At 42.1% G+C, this 22,198-nt stretch overlaps 1 protein-coding gene across 1 annotated transcript; it reads right to left on the minus strand.

Annotated features, from left to right (window-relative positions):
- Positions 1-293: 293 nt before the first annotated feature.
- On the minus strand, positions 294-22,187 carry LOC306969619 (adhesion G protein-coupled receptor E3-like; the record flags this gene model as incomplete). Its single annotated transcript, XM_079565279.1, has 21 exons — positions 294-338; positions 409-474; positions 553-712; positions 795-886; positions 2,354-2,420; positions 2,500-2,738; positions 3,713-3,916; positions 4,019-4,201; positions 4,271-4,446; positions 5,710-5,823; positions 5,907-6,069; positions 6,961-7,035; positions 10,628-10,665; positions 10,748-10,894; positions 11,046-11,225; positions 12,733-12,876; positions 14,664-14,810; positions 16,070-16,201; positions 17,623-18,066; positions 18,182-18,235; positions 22,163-22,187. 21 exons carry the CDS (start codon positions 22,185-22,187, stop codon positions 294-296), a joined length of 2,895 nt encoding a protein of 964 aa, XP_079421405.1.
- Positions 22,188-22,198: the final 11 nt, after the last annotated feature.

A 22,198-nucleotide genomic window follows, 5' to 3' on the forward strand; every position in this document is an offset into this window, starting at 1 on the left:
GCAGCTAATTATACTTGCATATACGTATATGTTCTTTCTCTATTTGAGCAAACGTTTAGACTACAGTTATATTTGTAATTTTTTCTTGCAAGATTTAAATGATTCCTTCCTATGTAAGCTATACATTTATGTCATACACAATGCTTTTACAATACACAGAATATAAGCATGTTCATATAGCCGCACGCAGAAGGCTAATCAGATCAAGACAGCACAGTTTACAGCGTTTTGTGGTACTAAGACAACTATCCATCTAAATGCATGGGCCTCTTGATTGCCTTTCCATGGGTTTCTCATTTGGTCTTATCCAAATCTTCCGACACTGACGGCAGATCCTTCTGTAAAGCAGGGCCAAAATACAGTTAGAATGTGTGTTTTCTTTTAGAACAACAGCCTTTGTCAACTCACGGCATCATCCTCGTTGTCTTGTTTCTTGAACGAGCAGGTCAGCCATTTGATATACTCTTCACGAATCTAAAATTAAATGCATAAAATAAGCATATCTGTGCCAGAACTGACTGCTACAACTCAGCCAGACATTTGGATAATTACCTCCTTGTTGAGCACACAGTGGACGATGAAGAGGAAAGTGCCTTGTTGCGAGTTGAGAACTATGAATAAGACCTGGAAGAATAGGTTTGTCTGGTACAGGCCCAGAATCCAGGTACAGCCCAGGATGACAAACTGGGCCAAGATTTTAAACACTACCAGCCTGCAGAGATGGTTTTGGTCAATGCGTGTGAACAAACAGGTACATTTCTAAAAAGCAGAATTTGGAAGAGTAACTTGCTCACCTTGTCTCTTTAGAACCAGACGCACCGCTCCTCATGTTGGCAATGGTGGTTCTCAAGCTCCAAATAGTAGCACAAAACAGCGAGCAGTTCAGCTGACAACACAAGGTATTTAGCAAAATGTGAGTTGGGAGTCAGTAAGTAGCATCACCATGTATTTCTACAATAAAGACCAACCAAATCGTTCAGTATTTGTGGATAAATATTAATTAGTTGGATAGATTGATGTTTATTCACAGTAGATTGTCCAGGAGAAGTGAAAAACTCATAGCGTTAGCATCGGTAGCATGAAGCTAACATTAGAATTATAGTTAGCATTCTCCATCACTTTGCTCCTCTCCATGTCTCTGTATCTTTATGTGGTAGAAAAATATATTCCAAATTTGTTAAAGTAGTTTTAGAGTAATGGGTGAAAGAAGTGCTTCTCCCTCTTTGTTTTCCCCCTCCTGCAGCTGTGAACATGACCATATATGATCAAATCCGTCTGTACCTATAGACACATAACATCTTCCAGATCTTTTCTATACTTCTTAGAAGCTAACACTTCAAACTTTGTGGAAGCCATGTCCAAATGTCGACACTAATCCCTATAGAGTGCACTATATAATGGTCACGCCATTCTGTAGTGGCGTCTGAATATCCAGAGAGGAAAATGTAGTGCACTCAAAAGTCTAAGTGTAAACACAACAGAAATATAATAATTATCGTGCTTTTCAATTAATAAACCACCTTAAGATAAATTGTTGCGGTGAAAAGTTGCTAACGTTAGCTTCTGACCGAACTAATATTCATCCATGCATTTTCAATTGCAACATGACTTTGGTCTTAATCACAGAAATACATTATTACCGGAGTTTAGTGAACCTTTAGTGGATGTGGTGCGCTCAATTGCCAACAGAGTGCACTGTATAGTCTGCTATATAGTGCGGCACTAAAGAATAAAGAAGGACTTAGGGGCTGGGGTGGACATTCGGACTATTTAAAAGTGGACATGCATTTGGAGCCTAAAAATAGACTTAAAAACCTTATTTTGGGTGCCTCATCATTGACATTTTACGTTTTTTAATTTGAAAATATGTCTGTAAGAATTGAATAGTAACAATGGAATGCAGGCGAAAGAGCTGGTGAAAATCGTGACGGGGCTCCTCTTGCTCCAGCAGTGCATGATCAGAACGGCTCAGAATCAATAACGTTGGATTATTGGCTTTAAAAATGTCTAGGAACATTTTTGGGTTTGAAATATGAAGCAATTGTAATCAGCAAGTACAGAACGAGGCGCTGACGCCGTAGAAGAAGAAACAGCAAAATTTAACAGTTTTGCCCGAGGATTACTCAAAACTGCGTGAATGTTGTGAAATACATCTCCGGGTATGTATTTGATGAGGGAACAACATTAAAACATGGTTTAAACCTCGATTTTGCATGATATGTGAACTGTTTTTTTTTTCCTGAGGAAAATATGTCAAAAACAAAGCCCAGACTTTTGTTAAACTTCAAAAAAGACAGGCAGGAACGTGTTGACCTTCTACTATCATAAAAGGGTTTGTTTTGTTTCGTCTCACCCCAAGTATAGCGATCACCGGTCCTGATAGGGCCCAGTTGAAGTTTCTCTCGCGTGACAACCAGCACCTAGGACGGACACATGACAAGAATAAAAGAAGCACAAAACACAAACAGATAATAATAACCCCCCCCGCTTGTTACTTACGTGCCTGACGCCGGGCCATATCCATCCGAATATATCACCGCCGAAACGCCCACTATGACCATCGGGACTCCGTAGCCCACGAAGTAAAGCAGCGGCCGGGGCAGACCGTCTCTCTTGATCACCTGCACTTTGGTGAGTTTGCGCACAAGCATGAAGAGCTGCACGGCCTCCAGCTGCATCCACACGAAACTGGCCACGATCAGGAAGTGGAGAAGACCGGCCAGAACTTTGCAAGCCAGCTGTGGAGACGCACATACGGGGGTGGGTGCAGAAGTCACATACTTTACCGATAGAAGTTAAAAAAGTAGTAAAATGAGTTAAACAAGTAACAGCTTTGAGGTGTAAAAGTCTGTTTTATGTTGTAATGATGATGTAATCCAACATATAAGACAAATAGGAGAAAAATACTCGTATTTCCAAAGGATGACAAAAACTACATCCTGACATATGAGAAAAAGAAAGTTAAACAAGTATAAATTCCTATATTCTGGTGCATTTCAGTTTGTATACTGTCATTTCTGCTGGTTTATGATGTCCCACACTCAGGCTCGGACTTGTCTTCCAAGACTTGTCATTTCCAAGACTTACTCAACTCTGACTTGTAAATTATGGCATCAGCCTTGGACTTTAAGAAAATCTGGAGAAAGAAATGTTTGTTAATCACAATTGGCTAGAAATGAACCCGGTAAAAAACGGCATGTGCTTGTTCTGGACCTAAACACCGTCCACTCCAGAACCGAACCTCAAGACCCGAGTGCGTGAAACTCCACGGAAACCGGGAGCACGGATAAGGCTGTGCGTCAGCCCTCACAACAACGACTTGAACGACGCCAACGTTTGAGTGACAAAAGCTGCAGAATCCTGGTCCACTGGGACGAAGGAAAACACTCCCGCGACAGTGTTTTCAATCGCGTCGAAGCACAGGGTATGCAACTGGTCACCCAAAGCTTCAGGGGGTACAGTACACGCCTCCAAAATCTTTTGGAACTACCGGCTAGAGGACTGACAGGTGGACATGTGGACCAAGCACTCAAACTTGGACTATACATTGCACAAAGAAATCAAGAAATAAGTGAACCTTTCTTGAAAAAGGAATATTTCCTTGATTTACTTTAGGGGTGGGACAGACTGATAGTTGCTTCGTCTGGATGTCAGAATGTTGTTTCTAATGGTTGTGAGAAGTTGCAGAAGGTATCCATAACTGAAGATTTACCCTGTCGTCCACATAGCGCGCGGTGAACAGCATGAGCAGGTGAGACAAGCCCAGGTTGAGACACAGATGAAGGCGGGCGGTGTTGTTGATTTTGGGGTTCCAGCTGCACAGGAGGAAGGTCAGAACGGCCAGGCCGAAGAAGAAGAGTCCGACGATCACACAGATCCTGTTGAGCCAGTCGAGGAAGTCGTTTTGCGGTGGAGCCTCCTGAATGAAATAAAACTCTCACTTGCTTGTTTCTTCTGGTTGTGTGCCAAGCTATCTTCCTATCAACGTTTCTGTGTTTTCAAATTCAAGATGGGATACCTCGGTGATCTGCATAATGAGGGCGAATGTAGAGAGATGATTGCAACTGCACTTAGTGTAGTTTTCGTTGGAGAAGGTTATGGTGCAGCCATCCGTAGACCAGCCCATGAACGTCACCTTGCCGTTATCGTCTTTTTCAACTTTCCAGTACACACACGTCACCATGCCACCGTCATGCACTGGCTGGACAAAGCAAAGATCGATTGTAAAGGAAAAATGTTAGGTCGATGTTTGCGGGGTAGGGGAGCATACCGTCTTGTGCTGAATGGTAAAGTTGACGGGATCGGTGATGTTGGTGTTGTTCATCATTGGGAGCACAGCGGTGATCACGTCTGACATCATCTCCGTCCTGTTCTCCGTTTTCAAATAATTGTGGCTGAGGAGAGCCTCCATGCCATTCAAAGTGTAGAAGGCAACCGCAGCAGAACCTGCACATGACAACCAACAAGGTAAAGCAAGGCCTTAAAGCTTAAAGGTTGCATATTACGTATATTTAAGAGTAGCAGTTTTATTTTATTTTATTTATTTGACAGGGACATGTACAGGAGCATTAATCAGCACATGAAAATATGCTTTGTACCAGACTTTAGCTCTTGGAGCTAATTTCCATCTGCAGTCCCCGAGACAGACAATTACAAAACACTACAAAAAGCATAAAAAATACAGTTCATAATATTTACAGACAGTATTTACATTTTATACACAATTTTTAAAAAGTACATTTTATTAAAAGGAAAGCATGTTCCTCTATAGTCTATACCCGCCCCTACCATTATCAGATGTCAAATTTGGTTGTTGCTGTTGTTGTTTTCTTTAATGCTGACATGTTTGATTTTGGCCATTGACTGCTGACCTTGTTGTTCTGACCATCTGATCAGATGTTAATTGGACAAACCTTTTTAGTGGTGGAGGTGCCACATTATTAACAATCTTGAATAGTCATTTTAAATTGGCTGTAGTAGCCAGTAGCCAGTAGTAGTTGTTATCCTTTTATTTTTGCTGTTGAGTCAATATCTTTTACCACCATCACTCTACACTGTGTGCACAACATTACCAGGTACATTTGTCCATGTGCTTTGTTCATTTTGTTGAATGAACAATTACACAATTACATATACTGTATAATATAAACAACTATTAGCTACCCACCAACTATGTTTTTGAACCTTAAAACATGCATTTGAGTGTCACGCCCCCGACTCATACATAGTTTGGTTTAGTTTAGTTTATTTGAGCTGTTTACATTAATTTAATTACAGACGTCATATCATTACACAGTAATAGAAGCTCAAAAGGAGTTGGCTGAAGCTGAAGCTTATGTGCTTATTATAGTACTTATTCCCATTGGGAACTCAACTAATAACAACTGTAACAATTCACATACATACAGGACCATATTGTTAGGTCAAAACATAGCACAACTTTCTGACGCCTACATTCTGCTAACCCAAACTCGAGTAAAATCATGCTTCTTTGTTTGTGGGCGGTGCCTGAGGCTGGCACAGGTCTGCATAAAACAGAATTGATATGAATAATAGACTTTTAAAACAATATCGTAATCTTGAACAGCGATATGACAATGATGAATATATGTAAGATCGCTACAAACATGGAATCTATTAATCCAGTGGATTCCAACCTTTTTCCTTGAAGCCCTGCGCGTGCTCTAGTCGGGTTTTCAGCAGACTTACCATTGTTGTTTGCAGCCAAATCGCCCATGTTGATTTCCATGGTGTTTCCATTGGCCGCCAGCGGTGGGCCTTCCTCATTTTGCCCAGCGTATCCATAGGTTTCTATATTTAAATCTACACCAAAGATTAGATTAGCGACCAATTCTTTCACAATTTGTCATAGTTAATGACTTAGTGCTATGGGGACTGTATCTTACCCACTGCTGAGTTCCGAACATTTACATTGGATTGGTTGTAACCTATGGTAACCATTCTTTCCACCAAGCGATCAGAGAGGTCCAGAAGGTCGCTGCCCACTGCCCCATCTCCTGAACTGGAAACTCTGCTCTTCACGGCAAGTGGGCCCACACCTGCAACTTCCTACAAGATTGTTATAGTAGGCTACTCTTTGGGGCTGAACAATTGATTAAGGTGAGGTAAAGTAAAAAAAACAAGTACAATAGATACAGACAGCAACATGTCATACAAGAGGGCGTGGTCTTGTTGAGGGGGAAGAAAATCTCTCATGGGAATCACAATTTTTCACTCTTTTAGCCGTTTTCTGGCAGACTATGAACATATTTATCACACACCAATAAAGAAAACCACGCTTTCCCTTTCCCTGCTTCGACCCGGAACACCAATACACACTAACGGAATCACAAAGACTACGCTAACAGGCTAACTGTGGGCTAGCGCCATTTAAACAGTATTAACAGCCAAGTTTAAGTGAAAAAAATATCTCCATTGCTTAATTGGATGAACAACATCCCTCTCTCCCTTTGTCTTTTCTGTCAGGGTAGTGTTTACTCTCACGGACAATTAATGAGTAAAAAACTGCAACATGTCTGTACATTCATGAATGATTTCTTACTAGGCTTTGACCTCATCTACAGAAAATGTGGTTGATGGCTAACAACAGCTGAAAACTTCTGGATCATTCATAATTTGTGATGCTTGATGGCTAATGCTAGCAGCAATAGGAAAAATACATTGAGCAACGGACACTGAAAAGTCTCCCGGACTAGGCGACTCGCAAACTGTCCGCATACTACGCCGCTTCTCGGAATGTTGTGTAGGAACATGATGCTAACTTCCTTGGGTAGCTAACGACTGTTAATGAATGTAACATAATGAATTATTACCATGCAAGCTGCAATTCCATTGGCAAGTGTCTGTAGGAAGAACAAAAATAAGCAAATAGTGTTAGTGTTGTTTGGAAGGATTGTTATAATTTCGGTATAGTTTTGTAATAATGTACACCAAACTCACCGGTACGGGCACGGTCGTGAGGTTGTTCAGTTGTGTGTTGACTTCATCATAAAAACAACCCTCTTTCGTCTTCCCCTAAAAAAGGAACAAAGCATGACGTCATGCCAGTCAGGATTAAAGAATTGTGTGTTTCAGGATCGATTTTAAAGTTCTTTTAATGGTTTTTAAATGTCTTAATGGTCTTGGTCCTTCTTATCTCTCAGAAATGCTTTTACCTTATGAACCTTCACGGCCCCTTCGCTCCTCTGGCAGAGGTCTCCTTGTTATTCCTAAAGTCAACAAAAAGACTTATGGCGAGGCGTCTTTCCAGTATTACGGCCCTCGCCTCTGGAATGACCTGCCGGAGGAGCTCAGGGCCGCAGAGAACATTCATGTTTTTAAGAGCAGGCTCAAGACCCACCTTTTTAGCTTAGCTTTTAGCTGATTTCTACTTACTTATTTTTTCAGTTATTTTTATTATTATTTATGTTTATAATTATCTTATTATACTAGTTTTTAGTTAGTTTTATATATATGTTTATTTTATTTATTATTATTATTATTTTTATTTATTTTATGTATATATTTGTATATTGCATTTTTGCATTTTTAGAATTTCCAGTGTTTCCTCTGAGGGAGCCCTCTGCCCCGGGAGCGGTGGTCGGCTGTGGCTGTGTGGGCACTGTCCTCTGGGTGCCCGGATGGAGGTGTGGTGTTTCTGCTGCACCTCCGCTGGGTGTCCGGTGGTGGTGCCCTGTGGCTGTGGCTGATGTACCGCTCCTGGTGCAGACGGCTCCTCTGATGGCATTTCCTTACCTGGTTCATCTGTACCCAGACTCAGCATTACGTCCATTATCTCATCGTGTATGTGTGTGTGTGTGGCTGCGTGTGTGCGTGTGGCTGTGTGTGTGTGTGTGCCTGCGTGTGTGTATGTGGCTATGGGGAGGGGGGTGGGGTGAGCAGTGTTGTTGTCTGTTTGGAAGAGTGGGTGGTTGGGTGGGCGGGAACTGCTTTTAATCTGTAAAGCACTTTGTGTTACAACTCTGTATGAAAAGCGCTTTATAAATAAAGTTTTGATTTGATTTGATTTGAATTCAAATATATTGACTGTTTCTTAACATAAATCACTAGCAGCCGCTGTTCTCCTGTGTCCTGACCTGGCGCTTTATGAAAACTCATGTCTGCATCTTAATTTATTCCGCTTCAGCCTCTTAACCCCTACCATCGCAAAGAAACCTCTCTTCACAATTCCCACAAATGCAGATCAAATTGAGTCAAAGGAGAAAGGAAGCGAACATACACCTGTGAAATGAATTATTCTGATCTTATTTGGCTAAGCTAGAGGTTGAACACTCGTGCTAGCCCGGTGCAGTTTCACCAAACTCACGCTTCACTCAAGCTTCATCACCCGCTTTACAAACACATCCATAAAGCTGTCCTTCCTGAACAGAGCACATTTTTCCAGTTTTGGCCTTACCCAAATCCAAAAGTTTCTTGGAAAAAAGTGTATGGACTACGAGTCCGGAAAAAAGTGAACTGAAATTGAATTGTCAAAATAGTAACAAAAAACGGGACAAAAAAGAGGATGAAAGAGTCACAAATGTGATGGAAAAGTGAAAAATCTAGAGAAATATGTGGCAAAAAAAATGCAACAAAAAAGCAATGAAACAAAATGTCAAAAAAAAATGGCGGCAACAATGCGAAGACAAAGATCAGTTCTAGATCAGTGTTGTAGGTCTTAACTTTCAAATGAGGTGTTGCTCTGGCCTAGATGGCAGCCTTTTAGATGTGGGTAGAGCTGAAGCAAAGAGAAAATGCACTCGGTGAAGGCGGGGGTTAAGAGGTTAAAGTCCTTTGTAACGATGAAGACAGGGAAACATTCTGTCCATCTGCCGCGGACCGCAAAGACTTCTGCTCCTCCGTGCAGTAATCCCAGCAAAACTCCAAAACACAGGTGTCCTTGTGCTTCAGTTTGCTCAAATCTGTCGGTCCGTCCAACGATAAGCTTCCTGTCTTCGTGGTTGATTTGTGGCAGGTTTTGTTCCTTAACATTAGCTCGTTTTTATCATGTGACAGTAAAACATCGGCCAAACTCACCCGCTACGATGAGTAATTAGCCTTTTTCTCTCACTCCGCGAATGACAGAAATCCAGATCATCCAAATCATCACGCTGTCCCTTTTTCTTTCGCATTTCTCGTGCGTATCCAATCACAAATATTGACATGTTTGGAGTGTACATGACTGTCGCGGTGTCATCCAAATCTCCTTATTGTGTGTCGAGCAGAAGTTACAGGAAAGAATGTGCAAAGTTTGACTTTGTTTCTCAGAATGACGTTTTTGTCTCAGAGGGACAACAAAAAGTCCACATCAGCAGCTCCTGCAGACTCCAGACTTTCCAATATGGTTCTTAACAATATTTTCAAGGTTTTATCAGTAGGATTTTTTATATTTAATTCCGAGCCTGAATATTCCACAAAAAACCTAGTTTATTAAAAATCCAAGAAAAATCAAAAGCTAAAATCCCCTCTGAAAATGTTTTAAAATCTAACATGTGAACAAATTGACACCATAAGTTAAAACCTGGCTCCATCCATCATTAAGATTGTGTCGCACCAAATAAAGGTTTTTTTCCACCTTTTTCCACTTAAAGCTGCCTTAAGCGATGTCTTTTTGATTTTTTTTCCATCAGGAGGAACTCCACCACCACCACCCCCTCCTCTCACCTGGCTTTCCCCCATTGCCCACGCTTAGATCACACTCTGCTCTGATTGCATTCAATGAGCTACATTCATCCACATAAATAAGATATGTTCAAAGTAAATATTTTGAGATTTACATACAGTACATACTAAACTGCAACTTTCATGAAAGTCTCTCTTTTTTGGACATTTAGAACGTAATAATTCCACTTAAAATTAAGTTTACAGCACAGTACTTTTTAATCCCGCAACCCTTGAATGCCTCAGCCTCTCCTCCGGTGCTGCTTTGCTTTGTGAGGGAAAAAAAGGAGGAAAAGGACCTGACCGCTCCTGTAGATATCAGAGTAATAAACATGAGGATTTCAGCTGCATCAGAGCAGGTGTACTCAGCAGATGTTTGTAAGTTCACCATCTTTTTGTAAACTTCTGTCATAATGCTAAACTGTGGGTGGGGTGTGTTGGGGTGTGCTGTGAGGTGAGGCAGGATCTATTATTATAAACGGGTGATCGAGGTGGAGGTGCCGCACCTAACAAACTGTCTTCTTCCACAGTTTGTTAGTGTGGTGCACATGGTGGCGCATCTAGAAGAGCTTATTAGTAATGCATCGGTGCCGGACTGGCAAAAAGAGTCGCTTAGAGTAGCTTTAAAATGGCTTATTTGTTATAAACACTAAATGACTAAAAACTTGCATTTCATTTTTTTTTCTCTTTTTTTGTCAGTGACATACAGCCAAAGTTTCAAAGTGATTTCACCTGCAGTGTCTCGCCTTAACACGGCAGGTGCTCACAGACGCCCAAGGGGACGGTTCTTACAGCCTTTGGTAAACAAGTCTCACCTTGGCTTCTATGGGAGAAGATCCAGATAATGTTTGGTAGCAATGGTTGCTATGAGGCATGATTGGACAATGACCATTTTGGGGCGGGGTTTTGCGAAAGGACAATTACCTAATGTTGGCTTAGGCTTATTTGATCTCATTCTAGTACCTACCTGATTGCACGGTATTTCATTTAGCCTCTTTTGAACCCCTGTGAAAACAAATGCATATTAATGAATGTTAGATAAATAAACAGCACACACATTTCTTACATTAGCGCAAACATTTCTTACATTCACAAAAGGTGTAGCCGACAAACCATTCCAGGCCAGTGTTGGGGTAGAATTTTTCTGGACAGGAGCAATGGAAAGTTCCCGGTACGTTTGTGCAACAAGTCCCCTGTCCACATATACCGGGGGTTTCCGCGCACTCGTCGATATCTGGAGGGTCCGAAAATATCCTCAGTTATGCAGCGCGTACATTGCAGATATCGATGCTTTAGCATATAAGTCATGCAGTCATGTGTCGCACAATGTTGCTTTCCAAAACGTTGGTCCTCTCTTCACATTTGAGACTGTACAGCATATTTACCAAGACACGGGTTGAGTTCGCTGGCCATCTTGTCAGCGTGGTCGAGCCGGTAGCCGTGCTCACAGGTGCAGTGGTAGGAACCGATGGCGTTAGTGCAGTTGCAGTTCGGCCCACAGAGGCTTTGGTAAATGTGTTTATATGGATCCACCAGCGTTCTACACCTTTCGCACTCGGGGAAATCTGCAACCAAATAATAGAAATAATGAGTAAAATGTTCTCCACCGTTGCTTTAAAGCGGGGGTATTATGCTTTTTTTCAATCACACAGCACCAGTCTATATCACACTACAATGATGACCAAACCTTCTGTTGGTCTGTAAATGCAGTAAATTAGAATAACTGCCTTGTATAAAATTGCTCTCTCAAAATGGCTGTAGTGAATGTCTTGAAATAGGCCTCTGTCTCTTTAAGAACCTCAGACCCTTTCCGACACGCCCCCTCCACACGCTGTCTGTGGCATCAGTGGGGAGGGGGTTCTGCTGAGGAGCAGTGGTTGGTTACTCGGCTGGTGACGAAAGCTCGGAGGCGTCTCCAGGAGGTGGGGGCGTTCCTAGGAGGACTCAGGCAAACCTATCCCTAAAATGGCCGCCATCAGAGTTTTTACAGATTACTCAAAAATACGTGAACGTGCCAAGGCGACACTTCAGGCATGTTTTTAATGAGGGAATGACATAATAACAGGATGTAAAGCTTGAAAAAGTCCATTTTGCATAATACCCCCACTTTAACAAAAGTATTGTTATATTAAATTATTAATATATTTTTCTGCTGAATAAAGATACTAAGACATGTAGAGGAGCAAAGTGGTTCAGCAGCCCAACAATACTTAAAAAAGAAACCCGAACAATTGACTTTATTGGTGTGTAATAAATATGTTCATAGTCTGCCAAAAAAACGGCTGAAAAGAGTGAAAAAATGTGATTCACATAAATAAACATTCCCATAACACATTTCTTTACTCCCTTGGCTAGGCCCCCTTCTATGAACTGGCCAAAGATAAAGATGGCAACGCAAAATACAAATAAAGTCAAGTCAGACTTGGGTCCATATGGATGTTTTTTTCACAAACAGATTGTACAGTAGAAGTGAAAAATTGTCACTCGTAGCTATACTTAGCATGTGTAGCATGAAGCTAATGCTAGCTTCATTCTTAGCAGTATCCATTATTTATGTATTAAAGGAGTGTTGAACCACTTTGCTTCGATCTATGTCTCTGTATCTTTATTTATATTTTTTTTAATTATTTATATTTATTATTCAGCATTTGTTAAAGTAGTGATGGGGTAATGGATGAGATGAAAGAGTAGTTCTTTATCCCCCTCTGGCAGCTTCGATCATGACCATTTATGGGTGATTCCAGAGATGCCGTCTGTATCTATGACCATATTCAGCATTCATTACTAATATATAAAATTAGGGCCTTTGATAGAGGTTATTCATATATAAGCATATGAAACCCATCTCCATGATGTGAAGGCCAGGCTAAAAAAGAAACACCTGGCCAGAGGATTAACATATTGTACATGTTTTTAGTGGTAGGGGAAACCGGAGGAAACCTACGCAGACACGGGGAGAACATGCAAACTCCACACAGAAAGACCCCGTCCTGGTGCGAATCAAACCCGGACCTTCTAGCTGTGAAGCACTAGCGCTCTACCGTGCCTTTAGCTGCTTAGCTAACGGTGTACCAATGCAGATGTTGGTGCGGTTGGGCATGAGCTCCTCATTAGTCGCTATGTAGCCAGTGTCGCATGCGCAGACGAAGGATCCAATGTGGTTGGTGCAAGTAGCGTTGGGGCCGCACCGCCCTTCCACCAAACACTCGTCGATGTCTGAGAAGCACAAAGTCAAGACTTTTAGACTGATTTTATAACCAGGAATTGGCATTAAACAATGGATATAATAACAATAATGATCTCTTATTATTTCACTGTATAATCGGTCCTGCCCTGATATATATCAGACATTGTACTTTCAAAAGCCATCTTGGTTGAGTTTATAATCCCCAAAAGAGTTAATTTGCAGACTTTCTCTGAATCTCTCTAATATGCACATATAGACAAACACAGCACTTTCCAAACATTGGATTTCTATCTTGCAAAATATAGCATTTTATTTGCCTTTGTTTACACATAAAATGCCAAAATAAAATTACGTAATAGAAAACGTGCAACACATTTTTTCACATCGATGTCAGAAGACAGCAACATTTTCAAAAGATAATCTCAATTATATATTGATTTATTTATATTTATTCACATTATTTCCTTTTCTTCTGCAGTGTCTTGCCTTACTTGTATGCCTTACACTTATTATGTATTGCACTTTATTTGCCAGACTTGGTGGTGGTAGCCACAGCTGCCCTGGGTAGACTGACTGAGGCGAGGCTACCGGTCTGTGCCCTCGGCCCCTCCAACCACCAACCACTCACTCACTCACTCACTACATTCAAACACGCAAACTCCACACAGAAAGGTCCCGTCCAGCCGGGGACTGAACCTGGACCTTCTAGCAGTGAAGCGCGAGCGCTAACCACTGCGCTACCGTGCCGCTCATTGTTCCTGTAGGTATCTTGCAATTTTTAAAAATATTTCCTAACACAAATATGTATTTATTTAACCATTAATATATTATCTCACAAAACGGGCACATTTTAGCTTTACCATAAACAACCCAAGAACTCAATGCTGACTTGTGAATACTATTTTTTATGTAGGACTTTAGAAAAGACTTGTCAGAGTGATCAATAAAATGTAAGTTTGACAGTAATTTAAAGCCTCTAATGATGGTTTTTAGAGTTGGAGTACTGTATCACGTAATCACAAACCTTCACATTCCGGTACGCCATTGTGGACCAGTAGAAAGCCTTTGTTGCATTTGCAGTTGTAGCTTCCGACGTTATTAATGCATTTGCCATTAGCACAGACGGATCCCGAGCACTCATCAATATCTGAAAATATACACAAGTAAAATAAACGCTTTGTATTATCGTGGCACTCAACTCAACTCAGGCCTCTTTGTACATAAATGACATAATAACACAACATAATTCCAGGTACAGAGAAGGCAGTTCAAGTGCAACAAGGATCAGAACCAACGAATGAGAACTTTAAACAGGAACTAAACACCAAACTCAGGCCACGTTCCGAAACGTGCTCCGACCTTTCACAGAACTGCTCTGCACACGTCTTACGCAGCCCACGAAATCTAAATATTTAAAGCCAAAAGCCATTTTGAAGCTGAAGCAAAAGAAGTAGCTTTGTAGCATAAAGAAACATATAGACATAAAGAAATTCTAATAAATGATCATAACACATAATTTTAGGCTACTTAGGAGATAGAAATACATCAAATTAACCGACTAATAATATCAGCCCTTCCAACCCCCGTCATATCCATAACGGTATCACATAATGCTGCCACTGGGACATCTACAGCAGATGGGGGAGTGTCACACTATTAGCCCCCTGGGGATCTTAATAATAATGCGTGAAAGGAACAAAACTTCTCGAGGTGTTGTGTGGTTTTGATGAGGGGGAAAAAAAGCATCCTTCAACATGTCAAAGCTCGTGAGATAGTCTGAGCTTGGTACAGTAGAGCTAGAGCTTGAGTGCTTTACCAATGCACACGTTTGAAGCGGAGACCGGCAGTGAGGTGTTGGTCGTCTCATATCCGGTCGCACAGGCGCAGGTGTACGTCCCAGGGGTGTTCGTACACACAGTGTTATCGCCGCACAGGCCAGGGGTGTTTGTGCACTCGTCGATGTCTAAAATACACAAACAAGGGAAAAAACAGCCTGTCATTTTTCTCTTCTAACCAGTGATGGGGAGAGTACTTTGAGATTCACAACCAAATTCACAAAGCACTGCGCTCGCTTTGCGGTAAAAACGTGGACTTTGACGTCAAAACTCGCGAGATAAAGACATGATGCAGGTGCTGCGGAACACCGATCTCTCAATGCGCTTTCGTACGGGATGAACCTTTTGTACAACCCCGCCCCGAAACGGTCATTGTTCATAGAAACTTCATACTACTTCATAGAAACCGTTGCTCCCAGACATCGCCCGGATCTCGTCCCATTGAAACTGAAGGCGCGGACCCGTTTCTCGCCGTCCAAAGCCGATAAACGCGTTTATAGGCGTGACAATATATCGATTTTGTGCTATATCACGATACTTTGCGGGATGACACGACACCAATACTTTTTATTCCGATATATTGATACTTGGGTAACTGTATTTAAATAGGGAAAATGTGAAAGAGTTCGGTCGCTTCGAACCTAACCCCCGAATGGCCCCAAAGAGGAGGGGGGAGAGGCTAAATGCCAACATCTTTAGTCTTTTTGTGTGACTGAGCGCACGCGTAAAGACCAGACAGGTACGCATCAACTTGTCTAAGCTAAGATAAGAACACATCTCAGTATGGAAAAACGGTGGCCTGTTCCTTTAAAACATCGCGATGTATTGTAGGTTATTTTTGCACGATGTATCGTATTATCGGCATATCGTAAGGTTATCGTGAGCCATGTATCGCACAAAGTATCGAATCGTGAGGTACCCAGAGGTTCCCACCCCTACTCGTTTACCAACCATATCGTCGTCTGCTGTGAGTTTCGTGAGCTGTCGTTGCTGGACATAGTCACTCTGGAGTATCTGGCTTATTTACTTTATAAGTGTTACAGGAAGTTGTAGTTTAGTTGCTGTGGATTTGTTATTGAGACATGGTGGCTTAAATATATCTTGTCTATGCCCACGTCTGTAGCCTCTCTCCTCCGGCAGAAGGGGCTGTCCGTGGGGACCGGCCATATTTTAATCCTGGACTAACAGAAGAATAGAACCCAGTATTGCCAGGGCATGACTCGTTTTACCTAGAGCACACTGGTGCTTCAGCCTCGATAGCGAAGTGTCCCCTTCATTGCATATTTTAAACATATTCCTCAACAGCACATTGCAATCCATTTTACTTCGATAAGGGGCTTTTGCAAAAGGTCAATTAGAACACATGGACTCAGTATTCAGTATTTACCTGTGCAGCCGTAGGACTCCGCAGTTGGTATTACATCCGGCAGCCGTTCAAACCCAGCAGCGCAGACGCACCCCCCTCCAACACTGCACTGCGAGTCAGGCCCACAGGACTCCGCTGTGCAGTGGTAATGATCTGAAGAGAAGAGATGCAAAGGCACAGCAGAGAGAGTGAGAGTGATATCATGGGACAGAATAAAAGTGTATCGATATTCATCATATCGTTGTACGGTCATCTCTGTAAGAGCCACATGGAGCTATAGGAACATACTAGGAGAGGCCAAATGCTAACAACATCTTTGGTCTTTTTGCGTGGCTGAGGGCACACAGTTCTTCCATGCTGTGATATGTTCTTACCTGAGCTTAGACGAGTTGATACGTTCCTGTCTGGTCTTTGTGCGTGCCCGTGAAAGAGCGTGGTAGCTTCCAGCTTCAACCCCCGTTTGGAGCTATATGCAGGGTGAGGCCAAATGCTAACAACATCTTTGGTCACGTCGTGCGTGACTGAGCGCACGCACAACGACCAGACAGGTACGCATCAACTCATCTAAGCTCAGGCAAGAACATATCTCAGTATGGAAAAACGGTGGCCTGTTCCTTTAAGGCAGGGGTGTCCAAAGTGCGGCCCGGGGGCCAAATGTGGCCCTCAGACCAATTTATGGTGGCCCTCGGCCTCTTGCTGTATCGGTAGCCTACACATCACCAGAGATGGACCTTTTTATTTGAAATGTAATAATTCTATACAATTCTAACTTAACAACTAAGATTTTATTGTGAGACTGAGCTGGCATGAAGGTTTTAAGCTTAAATAGAGGTATGGGGCACAATTTAAATCTCTGCTAGTCGAAGGTTTTGCGGCACTAACTACTGATCTACGGCCCTTCACCCTGTGTACGCTACAAAATGCGGCCCCCCATGAAAAAAGTTTGGACACCCCTGCTTTAAGGGGACACACTGCAGGCACAACTCTATTCCTTTCCATTTTCAGGTTTTGGGCCAATTCAGTCTCTGAACATTTACACCTGAAAACATAAAACACATCATCTTCACAGTGACATGTTTAATTATTGCACTGATTCAATGTTTCTCCATAGCTTTATATGGGAAATTGTCATTCCTAGCCTGATTGATGAAGCTAATTACATCCACACTGCGTAATATTTCACACAATACATACAGTCACATTTTTGTCGTTTTTTTTGTTGAATTGTTGTCACATTTTTTGGGGGGGGGGGTCTTCAAAAAACTACGAAAACGTGACAAAAATGTGGTAAAAATGACTAAAACGTGAGCACAAAAACAAGGGAGAAGCTTTGAAGGTGAGTTTTGTAGCCCTGAGCTTTCAAATATTGGCCTGTAGGCTGTAAACTCTCAAGCCAGGAAGCTGTAAGATCTGGATAATGCCAGACTGGAGAAAAATTTGGTTAAAGGGGTTAAAGAAATGTGATGGAGTAGAAAGTTTTGTTTCTCTTTCAAACGTAGTGGAGTAAAAGTGACAAAAACAACAAAAAATGTGAGAAAAAAAAAATTCTTAAGGTAAAGAAAATGTGCTCTTACATGTTATAAACGCCACATCTCGTATCGGATACGCTGTGGCCTTGTAAAGAAAGAAGTCTCCGGGGCAGAACATCACCTTCACAGTGAACACGTTAGTACCGCATGATAGTGAATCGCGCACGTAGGCCGTCCCCTCCACTGTGGTCTGGTTGACGTGCGGGTACTCGGACCCTATGTAGATGTGGTTATCTGTACCGCCAACATTGTGATCGTGACAGACATTTACAACTCTGTCGCCGCCGATTCCCATAAAGCGCAGCCATTCATTCTTTTTCCTGCTGTCGCTGATTGGGAAAATATCGGTTGGGAGAGTCGTGTAATCGCCCGGAGCGAAGGCGAAGTTGCGCCAGGCGTCTTTGATTTCGGTGTGGGAACTGCATGGGGAGTCGGGGGCGGCGGGGGCGGCGGTGGTGGCGGGGGCGGTGGTGCTGGCTGGGGTTGTAGCTGGAAAAAAAACGAGAAAAAAAAAACAGCGAACAAGGGGGAAAAAAAAGCACATACAGCAGTGAGCCAACAAAGGAATATGCAATGGAATAGAATGCTTGGATATTGCACGTACAGTTCGACGAGTCCTCGATTAGAGACAGGGCGAAATGGAGCTGGATAAGCAAACCTGTGGCGCAAATGAAGAGCAAAAAGAAAATACAGATGAAGAATCAGTTAGCGTCCGTCTGTTAAAAGGTCCTATACTTGGTGTTTTGTGTACAAGCGATGCAAAAAAAAAAACTCTTTCCTAACTTCTCCAACACATTTCGGACGTCCCAGTGCTTCATGATTATTTGTTTAAAAATCGCGCAGTACAACTTTCAGGGAACAATACCGTCACAGCTTAGTAAACAGTCACTGAATCAAAAAGATCAAGATAGTTGGGAAACTTGGCTGCGGCACGGGTGAATCGCCCAAGACAAACCATTTCATACATATATAAACAGACAACAAACAAGCTACCTTCAATTAAAGTATTTTGTCCAATTGTCCATGCATACAGTTTGCCTGGGGCTGGGTACTGCTAAAATAAACTGCCCAGCCCTATGTATGCCTATCTCAAAGTCCATCATGGCACTCTGAGCCGAAACAGCCACAATGAAGCCGGGACAAGTGAGTTTTTAATTCTGTTCAGTGGAAAGCGTGGGACTCATCTCGTACTCTGAATGACAGACCACTCGAAACCTTGTTGATCAGAGAATCAAATCAGATTTACATGGCATATTTAAAAACAACAACAAAAGGTGAACAGTGCAGAAATATAAGACAATACACAATATGCAAGCAGCAAGGCACTAACAGCTCAGATTTTGGTCATGATTTATGCTAGACTCTCGAATAACTCAAATAACTTTCTTTGTATCTTTGAAAAAGGCTATCAACTAATTTCAGGTATTCCGATTAGCTCGAGAACCTGTAAGGGTCCCCATACCCCGTCCATACCCCATTTCTGGAAGCACTTGAAGAATGATCACAGATAATTTAGATCGATAGAAAACAAGGGTCTAAGTTCTGATCTTCAAAGTTCATTTACAAAACCCACATGAATTCCATTTTTAAAAATTAGCAGCCTGTCCTCTTTGCGCAGTGTCTTCGATGGTCAAATCTAGCTTAGTGCTGCTCATATTCCTTTGCTGTCATATCCACCCTACTTTAGAATAACACAATACACACAATAAAATACATCAAATACATGGTAGAAAATGAAAAAACCCATCTTTAAAAAATTGACATCGACATAAATATGTGAAAACAACTTGCCCAGTAGTGCAAAGATGAGGCAGCTCATTGTGGCCATTCCTGAGGAGACTGATGATGACTGTAAGCTATGCACTGTATATGTATATTTTTTTGACATTTGCTTAACATCCAAAAATTGTTTTTACTGTGATTGGCACCGATGCAAAAGTCGATGCAAAGTCACAGGCCCAGCAGCAGTCATGCAGCATGTCTTATGAGGAGGGATCTGTCTGGGAGCTGTGTGCCTCGTGCTCAAACGTCAGGCCTTTGGTCCACCTTTTGTTCTCATTTGGGCTGACTAATACCTGGCCAAGCTGTTCAGTAAGCAATTAATGTAGTAAATATAGCGTGACACAGCCGCGCCCCCAAAAGGGGAGAAAAATGCTGCTCGTTGATGTTTATGAAACAAAAACCAAGACACTTCCTGCATCAAAGCTCTCTATTTACATTTTTTCCCCAAAGCTTTAAGTCAATGTTTTAAGATAATTTATGTCATGTGTATTGGACAACAAAACACCTTCATCAGGGATAGTAGTCACCCGGGCTGACGTTTTTATTTATTTATTTTTTTTTTGTTTTTTTCCAATTGGCCATATCCAAACATCTTGCGACTTTTGCAGATAACAACCAGCAAAATCCCGCCTGGTTCCACCTAGACATTACAAACAGAACTAGTGACAGTGGGAACAGGTCTGATTATCTCACAGTAATGACACAAGCTCAGAGGAACACTTTCTTCAGACCCACAAGAGTGCTGCAGCAGATACAATGCCACACAACCGTGATGGTGCAGCATGAATACTGTAAGTAAGCACTGTATACATGCGAATCACATGACTTTTGTTGTTGTGGCCACCAGGGTTGCCATGTCCACTGTAAAACCGCGGAATTGGGCAGCCTTTTTTTGCCTTGTCATGGGTGAAAAAGCTATATATTTGGCTTATTTCTTGTTACAAACCTCTATTTCACTTGAGAAAATCTCAAACCCCAGGCACTGAGCTGCTTATTCAGTGAGAGAGGAAGAAAGGGGCGGCTCCACATCATCAGAGGAACACATGGGCTGTGTAAAAGTAGGTTTGTCCTCAGGGACCAGGCAACCCTGATGACTGCCATCAAAAACCTGCACCTCACTGCAGATAAGCAAAGGCCATGCTTTAAGAAATCTGAAACTTTGGGATTTGATCCTTAACAATTGCCTAGAGTTACTGCCTCTGCAACATCAGACCTTAAGCTACATTAACATTAGCTAGACCTTAGCTCCAGCAACATTAGCTAGACCTTAGCTACAGCAACATTAGCTAGACCTTAGCTACAGCAACATTAGCTAGACCTTAGCTACAGCAACATTAGCTAGACCTTAGCTACAGCAACATTAGCTAGACCTTAGCTCCAGCAACATTAGCTAGACCTTAGCTACAGCAACATCAGACCTTAAGCTACATTAACATTAGCTAGATCTTAGCTACAGCAACATTAGCTAGACCTTAGCTACAGCAACATCAGACCTTACGCTACATTAACATTAGCTAGATCTTAGCTACAGCAACATTAGCTAGACCTTAGCTACAGCAACATTAGCTAGACCTTAGCTACAGCAACATTAGCTAGACCTTAGCTACAGCAACATTAGCTAGACCTTAGCTCCAGCAACATTAGCTAGACCCTAGCTACAGCAACATTAGCTAGACCTTAGCTACAGCAACATTAGCTAGACCTTAGCTACAGCAACATTAGCTAGACCTTAGCTACAGCAACATTAGCTAGACCAGGTATCTCCAACCGTGTAGCTCTCCAGCCCGGTCTTGGTAGCTCACCAAAGGCTTTCTACATTTCTTCATGCGCTTGTCAAGTCACATTTTAGAGGAATTGTCTTTTTATTCTGCAGAATTGAACAGAATCTGCAAACATTTAGGTACATAAAGTGAAGCACATGGACAAAATCCAAGTCATTTTCTGAAATGCTGTTGAAATATCTAGGCTACAAACCTTCCCGGGGGAACTCCTCCTCCTCAGTCGCATTGTTGCACAAGTGTCTTCGAAGCAAAAGTAGGTCTGATGGTTTTGTTATTTAGAAGTAGCTCACCGGGTGAAAAAGCTTGGAGACCTCTGAGCTGGATTTTAGCTACAGCTCCGGGGCTAGAGGTTATCCAAACTTCTCCAAGACGATGCCCTGAACCAACCTCAAAAGGCCTAGTCTTGGGTGCAACATGTGACAGAGGACAGAGCCAAGCTATTAGGCTAGTCGATTAAGAGGCACATAGTTTGAGTCATAGGAGTGTTAACTGTATGGCCTTATGCTTCAAGCAGCTTAAACACTGACTGACTTTATTGACACCAAAGTCTGTAAAAAAAAAAAAAAAAATCACAGAGAAAGGTTTTCTGTTACTTCTTTGATTTAGTCTTAGATTGCAAACAGATCTTTGGCAAAATGGTGCAATTATTAATGGTGCTTTATTTCCAACCTGAACAGCAATTGAATGTTGTCGTGATGTATAGCTCTTCTGTCCTCAAAATGACTTCTTGAACTAATCTGTGACATCAATGGAAATGCTGTACGTCTTTTCAAACCTCACCCATCTCAAAATATTAGCCACTGGCACTCAGATTAATAATAAAGTGGAAGTGAGGGGCCATCAGGCATAATCATTAACGAATAAGCTGAAGTGCCAGAGTGCAATCATCATATTGCTCAGTTTGTTTGTTTTTATAACCTTGCCTTCTTCCTCTCCTTCGCAGCTGACAAAAGGGCACTATCCTCGATGGCTAAAGGCAGTTAGCCACGTGCCAGCAGACCGGTGACGGCGCATAACCTTACCAGATGGCATCTTCCCCTTCCCCATCTGTGCGGTTC

The sequence above is a fragment of the Gobius niger genome (genome assembly GCF_951799975.1).
Source record: "Gobius niger genome assembly, chromosome: 10".
Lineage (NCBI taxonomy): Eukaryota > Metazoa > Chordata > Actinopteri > Gobiiformes > Gobiidae > Gobius > Gobius niger.